Genomic DNA, 23,500 nt, shown 5'->3' with positions numbered 1-23,500 from the left:
AAGTGACTTATCTATGTACTTTACCTGTAAAAAGGGTTCCAGAGAACACACAATTAGAGGTTCAAAGTCATACAGCATCCATTGTTTCCGCTGTAACATAAACAAAACACAGTTTTCTATAAGACAATTGAGGTCCTGAACAGAAGGACAGAGAATATCACAAGTGAAATTAGTAAGTGGTTTTAACTGTTTTCCTACCATCCTTGTAGCCACAGAGCACAGAACTCTACAGTTAAGTATGTTCTCTTGAAGAGCTTACCAGAGATAACCAGTGAAGGATGTCATTATCTAACACAAACTGGATGCAGATGACCTTCTTTACAATCACCTTACTTTACGAAAGCTAAAGGAAAATGCCTACCCAGCTTTAAAAGACCACAGGTCAAAACAGCCTGCAGGTAGCACTGGAATCATATGCCACATCACTTATTTCAGTGTTTAACCACACATCAGCTGAGCAGAAATCACTGGATGCTATAAACAAATACTAGACTGTGCAACTGCAATAGTTAAGGAGCACAGATGTAGTCATCTCCTATAGCTCAGCTGCTTAGTCATTTATAAAACCAGAGTACCTTGATTACTCAAAACCTCATCACAAAGACACAGCTCTTTTTGTAGTTTTGCCATATTAACATGTAATTACAGCCAAAGCATGGGATTCCAAAGTCACCCTTTGAACAGTTAAAGTACCCACTCTAGAGCTTCTCTACTTGAGGCATAAGGCATGAAAGAGAGCCTAATACATGCTCTAGCATCTAAATATATCCTTTTAGTCAGGGTCCTAAAGTGACTTAAATGATAATTAATAAAGTTGCAAATTTGGACATAGATAAGGAAGACCTAATTTGTGATTAGACACAGTTCACATTAGCAAGCCACCCTCAGTCCAGAACTATGATAGAAGAAAACACATCATTGGAAAGGAGTCACCATGTAAAATAATTTCAGCCGATATCAGAGTTTGCACAGTTGCAATGCAGGTGTTACAGGAACAAAGACTCCAATGCATTTGATATAAAGACATGAGGAACTTTTCTTCAAGTGTTAAGACTTAAGATTGTTTAAGCAGTCTTATGATAAAAGTGATCTATCCTCATCAGCTTGTTAAAGCAGTCTTCACAATATTACCCTGAGGTTGTGAAGGATGGCAGAAGTCTTACATTAAATAGCATATCAAAGGAGTTTTAGTCAATTCTACTTACACAACAATACATGGATACTAATACAAATTCATACAAATTCAGCTTTTACAATTTGACCAGCCTACCTTTTCCCCTTCCCCAGAACTGATCTATTTGCATGCAGATTACATTAGCACAAGACTTGTGGATTCTGCTCTGATTCTCCTCAACACCACACCTCAAGATAGTAAAGGACAATCTCAGTGAAATAAGCACAACCAGTCTGTGACCTTCTATGAGGTTACAGCTCTGCATTTCAGGCTGCACCCGGAACATAAAGTTCTTTAAAAGAAAACATGCTATTAGCAACCATGTCTCAATCCTGTAGCTGTTAATTTTTATACTATTTTACACCACTGTAAAATGGCAAAACCCCAAAGAACTGCCTGCATACTTGCAGACCTCTTTGTAACCACCAAAGAGGTCATTTTTTCCTAAAATAACTTCCGAGCTTATATCTCAAATTCAGACATCCAGACAAAAGTTGTACAAGATCAGCACTATATAAAGGAAATAAGAATGCAAACAAAGTCTTCTCAAGCTCACTGTCAGGCTGCTGCCACTAGTGATCGCTGCAACCAACTGCATACTGAAAAAAAACTGAAAAGTATAAAATTGCATTAAGCTGTCTTATCACATAATGACAGCTAAGCACAGAAAAAAGTATCTTTCAGCATATCATCTTCTTGAAGCATAAGAGCACCCATTCCCTACAGGAAACAAAAAAATTGTCATTACTCCTGGCAGGCTCATCAGATCCAGGCTCTAGGTTTGAACGACTGCTTGATCAGGTGGAAGTGATAAAGAGTGATATTTATTTTTATAGTGTAATCCAGGAAGCTCATCGGGTCTTTTTGGACACTATGTTAAGATTATCAAGTAGACTTCACCTTCAACATACATTTAATTGTAATTTATGTCACTAGAAAAGCAGAATTTCAGAGCTTGAAAATATTATGTATATCCAGTATTCTACTAAACCAACATGACTTCTATCTCTGAGCTTAAGTCCAATATGATAAGAACTATGTGTTCCATCAACATGACACTACAACATGGACTTAATTTATAGAAACTTGAGAGTAATAACATAAGGTCTGTAAAGATTAGAAGGAGAGTGGTGTCATAGATAAGAGGACAATATTTTACAGAATACAAAGCAGAGCAAAAGGGAGAAGTTCAGAATGGTTATGGAATAAGCTTTAACAAAGCAAGATAATGAGCAAAGTCAGAAGTTGAGAGAACCACCTTAAAAAAAGGCCAAAATACGACCTGTTATGTTCCATGTGGAAAGACTGGGAAAAGAGAAGGAAGTGATGAAAAGGATACAATGAAAAATCCTTTCAGCAGCCATGAACATTCAGAGACATGAAAGACAAGAGAGGTTTGATTTGTATTGTGAGATAGCACTCAGAACAGCAGATGTTCAGAAAATCCCAGGTAAGAAAGCTGACTCAAGATTTTAAGCTATTGTATATAGCCTACTGGGGTAAGTTAGGTGCCTTTTGTTTTACTATGTTATGCGGTTTTGCAAAGTTTTATTATGTATCCCAGAGGACAATTTTTTTTAAATAAACTATGCAAAAATGCGCAATATAGTAAAAAAGGCACCTACCTTATATCTACATGCTAGCTTCAACCTCCTGCAGAGCTGAATGGTTTGTGTTGCTGCCTCAGTGTTTATTATAGTAGTATCATGAAAAGGCGTTGACAGTCCATGACTTCATGGGATCTGGAATGCAGTTTGGATAGAATTGGAGAAAAGCAGAAAAAGGGCAAAATTGATATATGTGCTGAATGTCCACTTCCATTTATTAGGAGCCCACAGCACATTTAGTAATCTTTTTCACTTTATTTCACAGCTGCAGATCAATTGTGACAGTAATTTCAGTTACAGACGAAGCCTGTACAAGTTTAAGGGACAATTAGCATTCAGTAAAGTAAATATTGCTTTTTGTAAGAGGATCCTGAAAGAGCACTGCACAAAATCAGTTTTCCTACTTGAGTAAACAATAAATCCCCCCAATACACTTATAATAAAGCTTTATTTTTTTCTTGAAAAATAGCTTTCTAGGCTTCTTAAATTTAAGTCAAGTCTCAAGTACATATACACACAAAACTATCAGTTTTGTCTCAGAACATAGTATTATACAGTACCTGCTAAGCTTCCTTGATTACCTTCTCCCACCCACCTAAGCTTAATTGTTTGCCTAGAACACCACAATATTTTGTCACCATTCATTCTTTACTGTTTCCCAAATAAAATTCATAAAATATAATGCTACTAAAAGAGCAGTTCCTTTCCCAGTTTTTTTGGAAACAAATGTATTGGACAGCCACTGATAACTTGCTCACTCAGTGCAGAAGCACTTTTGTAGCTCACATTCTTAAAATCATGTGATCTAGCTCATAAGACAGGTACCAGCTCTTAAAAACGAAAGACACCACACTGATTGAGAATGAGATGAAAAGATGACCTGTGAGACAACGTGTACTTCCTCTAACACATCAGTGCTACCTGGAGACTGGCACAGACTCAATTGTCTATCATTGCATTATTGCTGTATTTATAGAGACATGACAATACCTCAGAGTATACTACATATAAGACTGATAGCTTATACAAGCAGGCACTGAAGGCAGAACCTTTCAACACAAGGTTCAGAAAGAGCCAGGATAATTTTTACCACACATTCCACACAGGCAGAGCTCTTGCAAAGATACCTGTAATTAATAAGTGCAGGATGGTAGCCATCAATATCACTTCACAAAGCCTGTAAGAGTCTTGCTCAGTGATTTCTGGTGCTTGTTATTTCTAATTCCAAATGGAGCTGTTCAAACTAGAGGTTTCTACAGTGCTCTCACTTCCACTAGTCTCTATCTTACTGGCAATGCCGGTGTGACACCAACCAGACCATCTCTGGATCACTCAGTGCAAGGCATCAAATTGCTCAGTAATGAAGGTAGTTGCAAAGACAGCTGCAAAGAGGCAGGGATGGCTCTTACTACAAGTAATTTGAAATTGTTCTAAGTTGTTCGAGTTCTTGTGACTCTGCAAGATCCCAAAAACCTGTAAGCCATGGCTGATCTGCTCTAATGTTAACAACTGTCTTACTTCAAGCAGCAGGCTTGACGATGTGACCTCAGAGGTCCATTCCACCAACATTTTATGAAACCAGTTCAAGAGACCAAGACTAAAAAGCTGGGGTTACTTGGAAAGTTTTTCTTTCACTCCACTGCCAGGGATGACAGCTAATGCTGCATCAACAGACAGTAACAGCAACAAGTCATGTGGCTAATTAGACAAGAATTCTAGCATTCAATATCCTTTCACACATGGACATACTGACAGGAACAACTAGATATGTGCTTGCCCCTCAGGCACAGAGGACCACGTGTATCAGGTAAGGATGATCTCTGTTTGCTGTCAGGTGCATAGAAAAGCACAAGGCATAACAGCAACCTTTGCAGACAATAAAAGGTTAAACATATCCAGCTAAATATCAGGTATGCACATCCACACTCCATTTTCTATAGCATTAACTCAAAGATCAATTTAGACATAACCTTTAAAAGTGGTCATCAGCTTACCTCCATGACAGCAGAAGATCTTCTCATCCACAATGGCTGCAATAGGCAGACAGTTAAAACAGTCTGTGAAGGTCTTCCACAGCTTGATGTTAAATCTCCGTTTGCCTATAAGAACAGTGAATGACATTAGAAAGAGAAGGCTGTTTTAAGGCCAAGCTGCAATACATATCACAACCTGACCAAAAACGTTAGTGAACTGTCTTTACAGGCCTTTATTTCCATTAGTGTACTTAGGTTTCAATCTCCTGCAAAAGCATTTCAATGACAGCAGAAGAGCCAATAAGAAGTTTCTAAATGACTCTAACCTTGGTTTGAAATGTACTTTTAAAAAGTTCCAAAGCAGGTTCACAGAGTATTGAAATCTTTGCAGTACAAGAGTCACTACTAGAAGAGTCTCCAAAACACAAGATCAGTCTGAAACAGTCTCAAAAAAAATAGGTTTTGCTTACATTCATCATAGAATCCATAGATCCGATTGATGCTAGCACACTCGTGATTTCCTCTTAAGAGAAAGAAGTTTTCTGGGTACTTGATTTTATATGCCAGCAGCAGGCAAATTGTTTCCAAAGACTGTTTGCCTCTGTCTACGTAATCTCCAAGGAAAAGATAATTAGCTTCTGGTGGGAATCCTCCATATTCAAATAATCGAAGCAAGTCTGTATACTGACCATGAATATCACCTGAATAAGAAAATGTTTACCAAGGATTAGTGCAATAAAGAATATAGAAATCAAGAACTTATGTCAGCTAATCACTTTTAATTAATTGATCATAAAGAACACCATTATTTCCTTTAAAAACAGGCCAGCAATAAGTATCAGAAACATGAGAACCACATTAATATTAGAAACTGAAGTGCTCACTAAATGTAAAAAATCCATAGTATTTGCAGAACAGCTATGTCAGTTATGAAAACAATCTGAAAACCAAAAGCTACAGAAGTCTTCAAGTTTACACTTCCTAACCAAACTCTAATTCGCTCAAATTAAAACAAGGTCAGAAAGACAGTCTTTAATTGAACAGTTACATGGCCAGGAAGCCAATGTATTGAGGAAAAGCTGTCACATTATTTACCGCACAAACAAATTAGTAGAGAATCTAGATAGACTGCAGAGAAACTGAACATTGTGCTGGCAGAGAGCACTTCAGAAGTCAACTACTTGTCATCCTGTAACACTGCAGAACTGGGATTCCCATTCCCCTGCATTTAGGGTAACTCCTCCTTGCATACAGTTATTCATATAAAAACAGTACAGAGACTCAAAGACTTACATCCCTTAAAAGATATTCAACCCTGCAGGTATATCTTCGGAAAAATAATCGTAATGGTATTCATCACACTGCCAGCTTTAAAATTCAGTAGGCTTTCCATGAAACAGCTCCGTGTGGCAATTACACCACCACAGTGCATCATATCAGACTAGCTAAAGCTAACTATCTGTGAGCTGCCCGTAAGGTCAAAGAAGACACCAAAGCTGCTCTGCAGTAACTTTTAGAATACATATGTATTCCAGCTGACTGTAGAATTCATTACCGAAATGATGGAATGCAAAAAAGAGTTATGCAAGAAGCCTTCAGTACCTGCTGTATGCTGTTTAAACTTAGTACCTCCTGGTCCTTTACACTAAGCATTCCATGAATGCATTTTTGCTTCTGCTGCTTTTTCAGTGCCAAAATCCTCACTTCATTAAGCACAGCTACCCTCCAGTAGAGTGCTAACTACTATGGTCTTAAAAAAAAAAAGGCAAAAATTGCAACACACACAACTCTCTGCAACTTTTTCTATGATCTTAAAGAAAAAAAGGTTCCCAAACCTATATGCTCTCCAGTTCAATTCCTAAAGCATACAGTGGTGAGTAGAGTATATAGCTATATTTCTCTTTACTATTACAATTAGAAATGCTATACTTCTTCCTTTAGGCAACATTCTTCCATAACTATTCTGAACTCGGGGAAAGGAATCACTTCCCACCTTTCTTCTAATAGTTGGGAACATCTTCCACTATCCAATTCCAGACTAAATCTGAAGTTTCACTGGCTAAAATCATTTTGAAATATGTTGCAATGATTGCTACTCGATATTTAGAAATCTCCAGGTCACAACCAGAAAAAAAACATAGAAGACTCCTCAAGATGTCCTTGCTATGCTGAGTCTAGTACTCCAGAACTACACTACTAACACACTCTCCAAACTTCAACACCACTAGAATTAACTGCCAAGTAAACATACTAAAAAAATACTATAAATGTGTTCATTGCCTAAAATTACTTTCAGTTACACACATGAGCCAGAGGGACCAAAGCACTTTGAGAGTAAAGGAACATTTTATAGAAACAATTTTGTAAATGAACCAAAGCATTTAATATTTCATTAAAGGCACTTGGCATTTTAAAAATACAGCTTCACATGGGCACAAGTTGAAGTCTAACAGATACAGCATCTTACAGTAAAAACTGCACCTATTTTAAAATGAATGTTTACATAAGAATATCTTTCATCTTACATTAAAACACAGCCATTAAAGATGTAAAAGCTTCTTTTGAACTGACTTGATTACAGGAAAAAACAATCCTATAATGGTTCCTCAGGCAATGCCAGAGCAGACTACAATAGTAGTTCAAAGCAGTACAGCTGCATATTTTGCTTTTGGTGAAAGCGATCACCTTTCTTTTGCTTTTATCTAAATGCATCTTTGACAATTGCTCTAATATTAAATTTAGATGCACCTGACACTTCCTGGTGCTATCATGGTGTTTGGAATCCAATTTAAAACTAACAAATGCTTTTTTAAACTGTGCATTTCCTAGCCTATTATTGTGCATCTAACAGTCCCTTCAACCACCTCGATTTAAGCAAATTAGAAAGTAACTCTGAAGGAGGCTAATTATACTTTGCAGACATTGACTTGTGTGCAATCTAAATATTTGAGTTTTCATTTTTTATTTACCTAGGAATATGATGAGACTGTTGTATTCTTTCCAGTGTATCATAAACACAACAAGGTAAAGCTGGATTTTAATTTCAACTTCATGCCATTATGCAAGCTGGTCTGCTTTTTCTTCCCCACCCTACACACAATTGGTCATTTAAAAGTGACTTTGCCATGAGTGTGACAGTTTTTTTTTTTTAATTGGTTCTATCCTACCTTGATGTGAGAAACATTGCTACACTAGGCCTGCCAGGAAGAAGCCTAGGAAGAATCTGATCTATCTTTGAGCATGTTAGTTACAACAAAATCAAAGACTGCTTCAATTTTAATACTAATACAGTTTAAGAAGCCTAATTTCATAAATTTAGTGCTTTCTAAGACTGCATCTGCTTTTAATAACTTGAAATATGATTACAAGCCAGTATTTACAATACTTTTGCAACAGATTTTAAAAAGCTTGCATACCTATTAACAACAGCATACTTTAAGAAGTCTAGAATCTTAAAAAGCTTTAAATAGGTAAAGAACACACACATTCTGGTTTTATCCATGTATTTGTCAGCAATAACAATGTTTGTTAAAATTTGCTATAAAGGTCAAGGAACTTATTACATGGTAACTAAGCCTATCTTAACAGTCTGCATCCAGTGTGGTGTGTGTTTTTTTTTTTTTTTTTTTTGTTGTTGTTGTTGTTGTTGTTGTTGTTGTTTTTGTTTGTTTTCGGCTTTTGTTTGGTTTTTTGTGCCTTTTTTTTAATTGAAAGACTAACAATGCTTTCTTCAACATTATTTTTGAAAGTCTTCCACTTCTCAACAGGTAAAAATCTTTGTTTTGCTTATGCTTTGAAGGAAGCAACTACAACATTAAACATTTGCTATTTTTAAAGAAGTCAACTGCTTTTTGAAATAGCAATTGAAAGAGTAGCAGCTCTGTGCAAGCAGTCCCTAGGGAAGTAAAAGGCACAGGTTGCAAAATCTATACTAGATGAGGGCACAAGCAGTTCTCATTGCAAACAGTACTTGCTCCTAAGTAGTACTGGAAGCATCCACAACCTACTGTTAGCTGCCTTCTCTCAACTTAATCCAATCCAGGTTGAAAACTACATTTAAGATTGTGAAGACCTCACTCTAATCCATATCACCCAAGTCAAGGTCACTTGCCTGTCTTGGTATCCTTCCAATCCACCTAGCAGACAACTAGGTTAAAACACCTACATAAAACACATACATATGAAGTTCACATACCACAAATTTTCAGAGGTGCCTCTAGTTCCAGGAGAATAGGCTGGCTAAGAAATATTTCCCGTGATTTTATGCACAAGCCTCGAACTTCTGCTTCGGTCATCTGAACGATCTTCCCAGGACGACATCCTCGTACTGAAATGAGATTGGTTAACAACTGAAGGTAACTATCACACAGATACACAACAATAGGTAAGTGCAGATGAGCTGTATTTGAAATCTATATTTGACAAAAAGCTGGCAGCACACATCTAGCAAATGTGTTGGAATTATATATTCCAATGAATTCTAAAATTAATCTCTGCTACTGTGGTAATCTATGCTTGAAAGTCTGTGTGCATTCCTGTTAAATCAGGGTCTCAGAAGAGAACAATTTAAGCCTTGCTTTTGTCCACATTTGGACAAATAGCAACTTCAAGAAATGTTTAATTTAACAATCCCACCATACTGTGCATTCACAATAGGCAAAAAAATCCTGAGAATGGAAATCCTGCAAACACTTTCACATTAGCACAAAATAAGCTTCTTTAGGACTATTAAGTTAAATGGGGTTAGCTAAATACAAAAAAGAAAATACAGGCATGTTTACACTTTCAGCAGCTGAAACTGCCTTATTAGGAACTTCACACTAAAATCCATGAAAGTCTGATGAAACCTTCATTCATATAAAACAGCTCTTGAGTTATCAGAACCTTTATGTCCAAAGACATTCTAATTAGAATCAAATTGAATTCCTAAACCAATAAGGTACTCATACCTATATTTAGCACTAAGTTTTCGAAAGCATTCATGTGTCATTGCATTCAAACCAACATTCTCTGTCAAGTTTATATGCAGCTGTTTCTTTCGACAAATATCTATATTATTCCTCTGTCAAAGGCTTTAATGTGTCTTTAGTGAGGCAGCAAAACAGAATAAATGTGTTTGCATTTTGGCTGATCCAGTTCAGTCTTGCATCTCAACATGAACCAAACTTCAAACTAATAAGTCAGAATGTATCAGTGTCGACAACAGGCAAACATCCTGTTCTGCCACCTGCTGTAAATGGGAAGCAACATTCAGAGTTAGACTGCAGTGGTACCTACAAGACAAGGTGGTACAAAACTTTAGCAGTTTAAATCCAAATACTTTCAAACACATACAAGATAATACTTCATAAAAATTTTAGCTGCAACTTCAGGAAATATAATAAGGTTTGAAAAGAGAAGAGCAAAAAGTAGTTCTTCACCATAAAATACACGAGTTCCCCGTTTCCCCTCTCCAAAAAGAGATTAAGCTTGGAACTTTTTTTTCCATAAACTATAACACGCCTTTTCTTTTTATTTCTGCTTAGCTCCTAGAAAAACATACTTTGCAGAGGAGATCAATATCACCATCTACATTGTGCAATTGGGAAAAAAGGATGTGAGGGGAAGTAAGTTTGTCCTAGGTCACCTAGTGTTACAGTCCAAAGTGTTAAGCTCAAAAATATCTACTTTGGTTATCACTGCATACTTCTGTCCCACTGTAGCTGCACATCTGAACCATGCCAACACTGTGCTATGAATTTTTATTTTTTATTATAAATAAATGCCAGACACTTGTTGAAATGAGGTTAGGAAGCAGCCACAGGAGCATGTGAAAACGCAGAAATTAAAAATGGTTTTCTCAAGCAGGGAAAAGAATATGTGAAACTAGATGCTGGGACAGCCAGTTTGAGTGCCAAAATAGCAGGAAAGCTAGCCTATCTGCAGTGAGGACACACTGTAAATACTTCACTCATAGAAGCCCACAGAACAAGGCTGTCACATACAGGACTTCTTTCAGTAAAACTCTGAACCAGTACCAGGTGATATTTACCATATGGTAAGTCACATTCCTTTTGCTAATTAAGATTGCAACTATATTTGAGAAAGCAAATAGCTTTTTATTAACACTTCTTTCTTATTCTTCATGCATGAAAATGCTGCCTTACCTATTAAAAGAAAACAAAGGCAGACATTAGAAAAAAGCAAGGTGACTAGAAAACAAATGCCTACAGGCTTCTGTTTCATCACATCTCAAACATCTACAAAGTGATGCACTTGTAGATGCATCTTCAGCCCCATGGAGACCATTAGCAAAAAAAAAAAGTCAGGCTTGATAGCTTTGCACAGGACTTAAATCCAATTTTGCAAGGTACCAAAATGCTTCAGTAATCTCCTTTTCAAATGCTTACATTCTGGTAGCTTATAATGTTCCCTTTCATAGAGCAGAAACTCATTTTGATAGGCACAACAAACTGTCATTATAGATAAAGCACACACCTGAAAACACAGAGTCTCAATATCACAGCCGTTATTATTTTCCTCTATAAACCATGCATTCTTTTAACCTGTTCTGATAAGCAATTAAATTTTCCCCTGTATTTAACTACTTTCATAATGTTTTACAACACCAGAATTAAGCCAAGAACTGACTTAACTGCACACTTTTTCACATATACTCTAATTTGATACTCAGACTCAGGAAAGCCCACCACACACGATGTTACCCTAGGTAGCTCCAGACCAAGCACAGAGTCCAAAATTGAGACAGCAGTTCAAAGGGACACTCATAATACTTAAAATAACTTTGATCCAATCAGTATTTCTTAGAACACCAGCCTTTAGCTCCCCCTGAAACTCACATGGAGGTTTAAACTTGGAACAATTGTTTTATGGGATTGAGGCTTTAAGTGCTGCTGGATTTTTGTGCCAGAAAATGCAAAGAACGTGCAGTTCCTGACTTCAAAATTAACTAACTGCCATAGTCAGTGCATCCAGTGTCTTCATATTAGTTCTTTATTTTTTACAACAGAGCCTTAAATGTTGCAAGCCTGTAAGAGACAAACCTACAAACAGGGCAGTGACTTATTACCACACTTGGGATTCTCCAGATAAGAGAAGATTCTACAACTATGGCAAGTACATCACTCTCAGAGGAGGTGGCAACACACACCTAATGATTGCAGTTACTTCCAGCCCTTGGAAAGGATACAAATTTGGGCCACCGTACCTTTGCAAAGGCACCTTCTGCCTCCCCATCCCAACAGTCAGCAGGCTCTACACAGCAAACTTGTAAGCTCTGTTACATTTGAAGAAGTAGGAAGACTGGGGTTTCATGAGCAAGAATCATCAATAGAGTTAAGAGAAGTTTTCTCCCACAATCCCTTTATCACCAATAAAGGTACTACATATTGAAAAATAAGAAGCTACAGTGATCCTGGAAACCTCAGCCCTTTACTAGATTCACAAAGACACTGAAAGGTTTGCCAAGCTGGCAAAATTCTCACTTGAAACAAGTGCGCCACAGTTGTGGTACAAGAACATAAGCAAGAACAAGCAAATATTTCACCAGCTTACACTACGACTAGAATTTTGTAGAACTTTCCTTGACTCAGCTGAGCACTGTATCGATTATAAACAAGAACATCTCTCGCCACATCTGGTTTTTCAAAAACCAAATCTCCAAGAATAGATTTTAAAGCAGGTTAAGAGAAGATAGTGTGATGTTTTTCAGACTCGTTTACAAATTACTGTTTCTACCTATTCTTAAAACATACAAGCCATAGTTTCATGCATTGTAAAATCTGTACCTCACAAAAACCTTTAACAGCATTGGGAAAACCATCTCTTTAATGGCTGTCATTTACCCAGAGCAGAAACAGCATCTCAACATTAGACGTAAATTAATTCTCTTTAATCTAAGACACAGATGCAGCAAACAAGCTTTGATTTACATAAAAGTCTTTCATAGGGACAGCAATTCCTATTGTAATACACAATCCCATGTGCATAGTGCTATGTCAGAACAAACCTTTGCTGCAAGGAGCTTAAAGCAAAGTGACATAGCAGCGAATAAAGAGAATTAAAAGCAACTATATTCATTGTACTGTCAGGCCATTATTTTAGCACAATAGATCCTATAGTAATCCAAAAGCTGCTCTAATCAATACTAAAAATGGTCTCTGCACCTACACAAGCTTTGATAAGCAACCACAGCAAGTCTACTAATAGCAATTAGTAATCAGAGACATGAGTTGCACAGTGGTAGGATAGAAAAATTTCAGCAATAATAATCAGTTTTTTTTTTTAATCCCTCCAAATTCATGCCAGGGAGTAGCAGATAATGTAAGGCAATACTGGAGAGGAAGAAAAATAAATAACACTAAGGAAAGTGGGTCAAGAATGGACTGTTCGAAGTCCTATGAGCATCACTTTCTGCCATACTTTTATGAACTGGAGAAAATAAATTTAACTTATTCTTTCACACTGCTTCTGGTGTGCCTTTCACTAAGTAACTAAGCTGCTGATTTTGTGGAATCACTAGTAGAAGTTTCTTCAACTACTAATCAGCTGTTGTATGCACAGCTGTCCTAAACATTTATACTGTGTTCTCTGATATCACACATGTACTATTTACTGGACAAAACGCTCACGGTTTTAGCACAACATGAAAACCTAGACAGACCTCTAATTCTCATTCAAAATTGGGACAGCATTACTGATAAGAAACCTCCTTCTTTCCCTGCTCTTTTGCAGGCATATGCATTTGTGTGGCTGCACAGTAAACTGCATCAGTGAACTGATCTTTTCTTCATAGTACAAAGATGCAACAAAACAAAAACAATCTAGATAGTTCACCGAGCTGGAGAATACATCCACTGTGAACTCGGGCTAGGACTAGTGAAAGAATAAGCAGCTGGTTCTGCTTCTTTTCACAGTAGCTCCAGCCAAGCATATTTCTGAAATTACGGCTTCAGAGATCTATTTTGCCAGAGTATATCTAAAAAAAACCCCCAAACTACAACACAAGACTGCAAGCATGCAATTTTACAAATTGCACACAAGCAATTCCCACAAGCTTATGCTCCCTCCCCAGCTTTCTGTGGAATGTTTAATGTTTGGTGATTAGCAACTATGACATTTAACTATTTCTTGTACTTCAAAGTACTTTGGCTATTTGATGAATCCTTAACAGCTGCTCAGCAGCAGAAGCAGAATGGATTTGGAAACCAAGGGTGGCATTACCAATGACTTGGAAACAAACAATTCTTACACCAATTTTGGAAGCGTTCTGAAGTTATCAACTCCAAGCATTTTTAAATTCAAGTGATGTATATTTGTGGTTTTAAGTCAGAAATCCTACACTGGGTTTAAAAAGTGTCTTTAGTTTTGGAAAGTGAAACGTCTACTCCCTTTGTTATTTAAATTATTCAGCTGTCATCCAGAAGTAACCACTCCCTATCTTGCAGCAAAACATTTGAGAGTTAATTCAGCGTTGCTGTAACAGAATTAAGCTTAGAATAGCTTTCATTTATGTGTTACATGGCTGGACATCAATAATATAAATGAAGCCCTGCTAGAACTTCGCTCAATACAGTAAGTAGGCTATTGCTGAATACACAGCTCCTCTGCATGGTTTATGCAGCAAAGGTTTGTACCTTTCATAGGGCACATCACCCAAACTCCCCACTAAAAACAGAAGACTCGGCCTTCTAGGGAGTTTTTTCCTGAAGAACTGTGCTTTTTATATCCAAGTACTCCTAAAATCTTATTAAATTAACCTTCATTGGATGCCCTTGACATTAAGTATTTTGCTGAAGAACAGAGTGACTGCTTGTGAACTCATTTTAGTAGGACTTATTTAACATAAAAAAAATTCACTGCAGTGCAAAAGACTGCCCAAGCCTATCGTTTCTAACCAGGAAAATAACTAAACAAAGTGTTCTTCTACCCAAACTTGAATTTACATTCTTAAAATACATACTATCCAGCAGAATTAATGCTCATGGAGAAGGAGGTTTGTTAGAAACTAATATCTAAAGTTGCTTCAGGGGATACCCAAATAAGGCCATGAAAAGACAAGTTTCCCTGCATCAGCCTCACCCATTATATTTGCTTTTCATGGACTACTTGCTTCCTTACACAGAGGTTCTATAAACTAATTTATGGTCTCATTCTGGACCATGCACAGTTGCAAGAATTGCTGAATTCAAGGTTGAAAGACAAGATCACATTAGTTACTCTACCTTGTAAGCAAAATGTGTAACCTTAATGCTTGTTATCGGTCTATATTCACTGTCTGCTTAACTACATTTGAACCTCAAACTCACACAACTATAGGAAAGCATGAGGTAGAAGGCACTCACTATGCTGGATTATGCAGCAGCAACATTTCCTGTTCTAGTCCACAGGGAAAGCTAAAAATCTCATGAAACAACAAATTTCAGCTTCTTTCTCAAGTTTGACTTTTCCTCTAAAGCAGGGCTAATGGAATTCCTAAAACTTGAGGAAAGCAGAGGCAAATTACAAAGTTACTTCCTAACTCCTGAAAAGTACCAAGGAAAGAAGTTAAATACTTAATACAAAAAGCTAGGGTTTAACATTAGTTTTTCACCTCTTCAATTTCTCAGGTATTTAACTAATACGGCTCTGTGGCACATACACACAAAAGCTTTGCGTCAACCTTCATATTAAAAAAGCCCACACAGAAGATGGTGCTATGAAACTAAGATGACCTAGCCAACGTACTAGACAGATCATACAGCAGTAAGAGAAGACAGTGAACAGGTTCATTTCTATGTTAAAGTTATGAAGCAGATCCACATCACATTAGAGACACCTCAGGTTGTAGCAATGAGTAGATTCCCCTGTACGCACATCCCCTTCACCAAGTACAGCATCTCACCTTACTGAGTAATAGCCATATATAGCATGCTTGACTTCACAGTGCTAAACCATATATTGTGTTTTGGTGGGTTTCTTTTTCTTTTTTTTTCTTTTTTTCACCCCCAAAACTGACATACCTACATTCATAGTGGTCACTAATGAGTACTTAATTGCAGCCACCAAGTATTACAAATCCTCATATCTACACTAAACGAAAACAGGGTGGTTTTTTTTTCCTTTTATACTATGATTTAGCTGTATACTGAGCAAGACACTGAATGAGTAAAGTAAAAACTATTCTGTAGAATATCTAAATGAAACAGTTACTGAATCATTTAGGCTTCAAGCCAGAAAACAGACGGCCAGAATAAAGGAACACAAGCACACTTTGCCTGTCGCTGGACTCATGGCCTTCAGTGCAATCTTTCAAGCCAACTATCCCATTCGTCATGCACTTATAAAGCTAAAGATGAACTGGCTGATACCTGCACTGCTGTACAAACCCAGAAAAAAATATCCTTCTTTCCATTCCTTCTCCCTGTTTAATACAATACCTACCCTGCTTGAAACATTAAATATACCTGTTATCTTTCTCTCTAAAGCTTATTTCAAAAATACAACCTTTGTAAGAAACTTACTAAATTGTCCTTATTTATTTTTCTAATAACAGATTATCCAGTGATTTCAAACCAAACCAGGTAATCACCCTTGTTTATTCAAGCTTCACCTCAATGGTTTGTGTTTATACTGTTCTGCAACAGATCAATAAAGTCTATTTTTTTTTTCCCCCTACAACTGCCTCTCTTTTTCAGTATCAGTTACTGTGCCTGTGGAACTGCGAGCACTACTGCTGTATCACACCACAATGCCAGGCTGGCTGCACAGCTTAATTAGCTAAGACACTAATCAAACAAGAAAGACATTGTTGACCATAATACATCAGTGCAGTAGCACTACAGCATTTAAAACTAATAAGGAAAATCTCTATTATTTCATAAGCATTTAAAATCCAACTTCCATTTGAAAATTTGAATAACATCAAAATTTCTATTTTTATCACAACATGCAAGACCTCTGAAATCAGAATGAAGTTAAGGTTGCAGCTTTCTTAGAGGACATCACATGACACAGTAAGAAGACTACGCAACCAGCTTTTACAAGGCAATCATAGAAATCACACTTTGAGCTGAACATTGAAGTAATAATCATTCTTCAGGTCTTCTTGGATAAACACTTCCCAGCTTTCTTGGTGGGTCAGTACTATCAGAACTAGCATCCCTCCTAACCTCACAAAAAATAATTTTACTTCAGAGCAGATTCACATTAAGTTCCATCAAGTGAATTCAAGTTGTTAATTTGAAATAGGCTAGCCATATCTAGGCAAGCAAGAGGTCTTGCCTATACAAGGTAAATTTGTTTGTACAGCTATATAAATAAACATTCCTCACAGAAATCCAGCTTGTATTTACAGCTACTATATGTCTGGGTTTCCCCAACTACATCCTCTCTTCCATATGGTAAATTCCTCAGTGTTTACCGAGACAGATACATATATATTTGAAATTGCAGAAAGTCCAGTCCAGCTGGGTTGCCTTATATTCACACTATAAGAGACATATATATAGCACAGAAACAGGAAGCACAACACCAGGACAGAAATACGGCAGTCTCACTTAACACCGTGCACAGCACTCTGTACAAGTAAGGTCACACCTATTCCAGCACCCTTGCTTTGATACAGATGGAACTTTTGCATACATCACCAAAGCTTAAATTAGCTTAGAGCCTGTCTTAAATATAAGCCTAGTGTAACAGTTTAGTGCAGCATTTTTGCAAATTTCAGGGCATTTCCCACAGAGGGATACATGGTATGCTTAGATGAGGCAAAACACAACATATTCCACATCTGCTGTACTCATGACTGTCCCGTGTATGTGCACACTCCTGTGCTGTTCACAGCTAGAAGGGACTGGAAACATCTATCCACCAGGTGGCATAGCCGGGAAAGTAGGAAGAATAATAAATAAAAAATAATAATAATAATAATAAAAAACAAAACAACACACAAACCAACCAAAAAACCCACGACCCGCAAACACAACAAGAAGAAAAAAGTCAGGACACTGAAGCAAAAATGAGAGGATCACCTTTCTATGTGCCATAGTGTGACTAAGTCTGACCCATGACTAGAATTTTGAATACCAGTGCAAGAAGGAAAACAGTCTTAACACTAATTTGGCTCATTCACTTTCATGGCTACACATTAGTCAGAGTGTTTTAGTGAACTATGGAATTTTGTGTTTACATGACCTACAAATCTTTGGAGATTCACTTACAAGTGATTTATTTATCAAAAATATTACAATAAAGATAAAAGTATCACCAACATCAGTCAGGCACACACCTAAGAGCACTAGCATTACCTTCATTTGTCTAGTAAAGAAAGAGGAATAGGATGAAACCATATACTAGACATACTAAAAGAGAATTCAAAACAAGCTTTTATTCTTAAATTCACTAGTTAGTGATACCTTATAAATTAATTCTATTTGGAGAAAAGTAAAACTACAGTGTATACTGTATGCATCAAGTCTGAATGTAGCAATGCCTTCTCTTATTTGCCCTACCTCCCATTCCTCCATGGGAAGAAAAAAAGAATAAGAACATGGTATATACAAAAGAACATGGAAATTGAAAGCTAATGTCCTAGAAGACTATCACGATGCATTAACACTACAGTTCAGTTGAGTCTTTCTGAAAACTATCCCAAATTAAACTAAAGAATTAATCAATCTGACTTTCAACACTCAAAAGATCTCTAAAGTACACACACATTCAGGCTAGGCACGCATGCACACATCTTGAGGGCTGGGAAGATGTTCTTGATGAATTCTCCCAAGCAGCCTGGCTACACCTCACATTGATAGCTCAAAGAAAAGAAAATAAACAACAAACCACAGCACATGGAGGGTAAGATGATCTAAGTAGGTAATTCCAATCAAAGGCAAGTTAATTCGTTATATATCCCAAAAGATATGTAGTCTTGAACAAGGGTAAAATCAGTTAGAGTAACCTAATTAAAGTAAGAGCAAGAACTCATGACAACTAATGTCACAGGCTAGAAACAGGTGTCACCAACCCACAATCCAATGACAGCAGGAAAGTTTCCTGTTGCTGTGGCTTTTGGTATGTATTTGCTAAAAGGACTAAATACATGTCTCATGACATTTCATAAAAATGTCTTTTGATTATTTTAATGCGCATTTTTGCAGCTCAAAAGCCATGTTTCCTTGCCCTTTAAGTCAAAATTGAAGTGTAATGGAGAAAAAAAAAATGCTTTAAACTCATTAATTGCTGCAGAGATGAGAGTCAATAGAAATTTTTCTGTGCAAGCAGCACAGGAAAGGATCCATATTCACTTTACCAGAACAGGTCAGCTATGCAATAGCAGGAGCTCCAGAATATGTGCTACCAATTGTACAAAAAAAAAAAAAAAGCTTCATTGTGAAACACTACTATCCAAATCACAGCTTAAAACATCATACACTAGCAGTATCACAAACAATATGTAAAATTGAAGCAAAAATAATACACAATGCATTCTTTAAGTTGTTGGTTTTTTTTTTTTTCCAAACAGAAACTGCAAAAACCTATTCCCTTTCAGATACAAGATGATGTACAAGGCACTCCTACTACTGTTAGCAGGTAACAAGCAGTGAAAACCCACCCAATTTCCCTTAAGAATCTTCCTCATCTCTGTTCAGAGGGAGAAACAAACCAAGAAACAGAGATGAAAAATTATGAGCAAAGCTTGGTTCAGAAGTTGCACATACACGACCCTAAAGATTAAAGTACTATGGAATACAAAGCACGGATTAGATTGCTCAAACACAAGGCACCCAACCATAACCCAAAAAGGCAGAAAGTTGCAACACAAGTATTTATGGTGTACATAAAAGGTATGAAACATTTGAAAATTCTTATTTTAAAAAGATAAGTAGAGTAATACTTAAACCAACCCACCAAGTTGCATACCAAAACATGACAGAATGCCCTCTTCTTAAAGGAATCTGTGTTTAAGTAACTACACTAACGAGCAATGAGCAAAAGTATCAAACATATTTTTAAGTGTCTCTCAAAAAATCTCACCACCACACATATACATGCATTTTAATATCCCCAAAAAATCTGCACTGCGAAGTCAACTTTTACTAGGTTACTATTTGTCTTAAAAACCTACGTACTAATCTGGGTTTCAACATCCGGAAAAAGGGAGTTTTATCAGTATTAGCGATCACACATAAACATCAACGGATGATACCCAGGGTTTCTACATACCATACTACACTGCATACCTTAAATCACAAACATAAGCACAACTGCCGAAAGTCTTTATGTATTTTAAAACACTGATTTTATTGTTCATAATTAAGTTTCACATCTAAAAAGAAAATATAGGAATTACTAAAAAAATCCTCAAAGCCCTAAAAACTCTGCTTTGCAGTAACTCAGCTGAACAAAACTTTCAGACTTACAAAGCTTGTTTCACTTCCAGAACTGTACATGCTCCAGAAATTCCTTTCCATAAAGCCTCCTGCAAAGTGATCCAACGACCCACGGAGTACAGCAGCCAAGCGAACAGCACATACCCATGCATGTACTCTCATCTCCAGCATACCAGATATTTGTTGAATGTGCAATGAAAGATTAATGTGAGAAGAGGCCTAAGAAGACTAAATATGCGAGACATAAATAAAAAAGAAAACGCTTGGAATAATTCCTCAGCTTCTCCAAAAGCAAGGAGTCAGTTTCCTCGTTCTTTAAAGGAAAGACTCGCTACTTAATACACAAAAAACCCTTCACAGCGTTTATTAGCCATCCGTGAGAGCCACTTTTGGAGACGGCCCCGCAGGCGGGCAGAGGAATGTCAGGCCACCAAAACCCTTTGCTTCCACTGACACGTTCATACAACCCCACACCTAACACACAGTTTTAAACACGGGAGACTGCGACCAACCAAGCCGGAGGAAGGGACCAGGCCACTCACAGCCCCGCTAGCGAGGCTTCTCCAGCTCGCCCCTCAGCCAGGCAGCTGTAGCAGGGGAAAGCCAAGACGGAAAGCAAGGCATTTTTTTTTTAACAGGAAAGCAGCCACCGCACGCACGGCCTGGCCCGGGGCTGCGGCGCGGCGCTCCAACCCCCTTCCGGCTGCCAGCGCGGGCCGGGCGGCGCGGAGGAGGCGATGCCCCGGCCCCCCGGCCGCGGCTCGGGACCGGCCCACCCCGCCCGCTTCCCCCTCACGCCGCCAGCAGCCCCGGCTCCCGCGGGGAGCCCGTGGGGAAGCACGGCACCCTCTCGCCCCCCCTTCCCGGTGCGCGCAGGGGGCGGCGGGCGGGCTGGGCTGCCCGGCGTCTCGCTTACCTTCCAGCAGCCGGGTGATGAGGCTGTCCACGTTCAGCTCCCCGTCCGCCATTTTGTGGCCACCAGACTCAGTCCCGGGCGGGGAGAGGGCGGGGTGGACGGCGCTTCACGGAGGAGGAGGAGCAGGGAGCGGTGGCCGCAACTACACTGGCTCCCCCCACCCCCCTCCGGCAGTCCCCTGCGGCCGCCCGGCTTCTCCCGCGCTGGCAGCCGAAAGCGCCGCGCCCGCTCCCTCACCACTAAATGGGGGGACGCGGCCACCCCTCCTCCCTGCGCCTCCTCCCCGCCTCAGGAGCCGCCAGCGCGCATGCGCCCCCTCCCGCCCGCCGCCCCGCGCTCCAGGCGCCGCGCAGGCGCCCAAGGTGCTGGCGGGCTCCGGGGCGCATGCGCGAAGCGTCAGCCGCCTGCTCTCGCGCGTCCCCGCGGGTCTCCAGGTTGCGGTGCGAGAGCGCGGTCCTGCGGGATGAGACGGACACACCGTCAACTGCCGGTCTCCATGAGGCTGGCAGGGCCGGGGACCCTGCGGGGCGTCCTCTGGGGGAACGGCCTCCGCAGAGTGCGGGGTGAGGAGCCCTCTTCTGTCGCGACGCCAGTGCCGGATCACAGAATCACAGAATGTCAGGGGTTGGAAGGGACCTCGAAAGATCACCTAGTCCGATCCCCCTGCTGGAGCAGGAACACCCAGATGAGGTTACACAGGAATGAGTCCAGACGGGTTTTGAATGTCTCCAGAGAAGGAGACTCCACAACCTCCCTGGGCAGCCTGTTCCAAGCTCTGTCACCCTCACTGAGAAGTTTCTTCTCATATTTAAGTGGAACCTCCTGTGTTCCAGTTTGAACCTATTAACCCTTGTCCTATCATTGGTTGTCACCGAGAAGAGCCTGGCTCCATTCTTGTGACACTCACTCTTTACATATTTATAAACATTAATGAGGTCTCCTCCAAACTAAAGAGACCCAGCACTCAGCCTTTCCTCATAAGGAAGATGCTCCACTCCATCATCTTTGTTGCCCTGCACTGGACTCTCTCCAGCAGTTCCCTGTCCTTCTGGAACTGAGGGGCCCAGAACTGGACACAATATTCCAGATGTGGTCTCACCAGGGCGGTGTAGAGGGGAAGGAGAACCTCTCTCAACCTACTAACCACACCCTTTCTAATACACCCCAGGCTGAGGGGTCAGGCTGACTCCCACTCGGGGGGCAGCTCCAAGGACTTCACCATGGGTGTGGGGACACCTGGCACTTTTGGTGGTGCCCAGCCTCCTCATAACAGGCTGCTGCAGGAGAAGGGTGGCTTTGCCTTTAATTGACAGCCATCAGTTATGCACCAGAGACAAGAAAACGAGGCCTAGTAGGCTGCGTTTAACCTGTGTGTCACCCCTTCTGCTGAAGCTGCACCTGTGAAAGCTCACAGTTTATTTTAAAAACACCAAACTGTCAAAACTGGAATGACAAGTATAGCCCAACTTTAACATGCTCGTCAGAAAAGCCTCCCAACCAGTGTGGTTTAGGTTTCATTGTGGCTGGACCTGCTCAGAGTAACAACAGATGCTTGCCATGGATGGACAAAGAAGTGCTTTAAAATGTGGGTGGTGAAAACGTCCTGTGAACTGGGACAGCAGACAAATACATGTATGTTGACAAAATAACAAAGTGCAGATGTTCTAGAAAAAACAGGCTGCTTATTTATATGCCTAGGCACAGCTGGTGTTAGAGAAACTTATTTCTGTGACCTCAAGCTTGGATTTTTCCATCAGTCCATACAAGCCAGCAAAATGCTGTTACCTTGAATAATTTCAAAATCCATTTTTTTTATCTCTTGAGTATGAGCAAAACTAAAGCAATTAAGACAAGGCGGGGCAAAGATTAGGTGTCGGATGATCCTAGGTGTCCAGACAGGTGGGTAAAAGAACGCTCTTTTGAAATACCTGTGCAATGATAATAAAGATTCACTTGATGCACCGAAGAAAGAGGAAGAAACTCCAGAGAAGAAAATTGATTTTGTATCTCGATTTATAGGCAGCATATTTGGAAATGTAATTCCAATTCATCTGCTGAACACATATACAGCTATCTTTTTTGTTTTTCAAATTCTTCTACTAGTGAAAAATCTAAATTTCTTTTTTTTTTTTTTTGTGAAAGAAGGAAAAATAAATATTCAGCTTTTAAAAGGATCTGCCTTATCCCAATTACTTTATTGCTGCTAAAACTACTAGATCTACAGCCCTTCTTGAGCTTTTAGGAATTGTCCCAGTTTCATTTCACACAACCTAACTGCCCTGAAGGTTGTTTTAAGCCATCACAACATCAGGTTCAGACATAATAATATTGTATTATCACAGAGCATTCTGCATTGACAACAAAATGGGGATATGAAATTATCTTTCACTGTGGCATAAAGATACAATTAATTTGTCTTCTGAAACTCCAGAAGCTACTAAACTTTCAGATACACTGAAGAA

At 39.1% G+C, this 23,500-nt stretch overlaps 1 protein-coding gene across 1 annotated transcript in view; it reads right to left on the bottom strand.

Moving 5' to 3' along the window:
- PPP1CB (protein phosphatase 1 catalytic subunit beta) overlaps positions 1–21,358 on the bottom strand; it is a 29,498-nt gene extending 8,140 nt beyond the window's left edge. The window contains exons 1-4 of the mRNA XM_065059774.1: positions 21,039–21,358; positions 8,950–9,081; positions 5,225–5,455; positions 4,776–4,880 (exon numbers count right to left, since the gene is read on the bottom strand). Of these exons, the coding sequence (XP_064915846.1) occupies positions 4,776–4,880; positions 5,225–5,455; positions 8,950–9,081; positions 21,039–21,090 (520 nt within the window). The 5' untranslated portion in view covers positions 21,091–21,358. The remainder of the gene's footprint in view (positions 1–4,775; positions 4,881–5,224; positions 5,456–8,949; positions 9,082–21,038) is intronic.
- Positions 21,359–23,500: the final 2,142 nt, after the last annotated feature.

This window comes from Columba livia, chromosome 3 (assembly GCF_036013475.1).
Source record: "Columba livia isolate bColLiv1 breed racing homer chromosome 3, bColLiv1.pat.W.v2, whole genome shotgun sequence".
Taxonomy (NCBI): Eukaryota; Metazoa; Chordata; class Aves; order Columbiformes; family Columbidae; genus Columba; species Columba livia.
The sequence above is the reverse complement of the archived record's forward strand: the minus strand, read 5'-3'. Positions and strand labels throughout refer to the sequence as shown.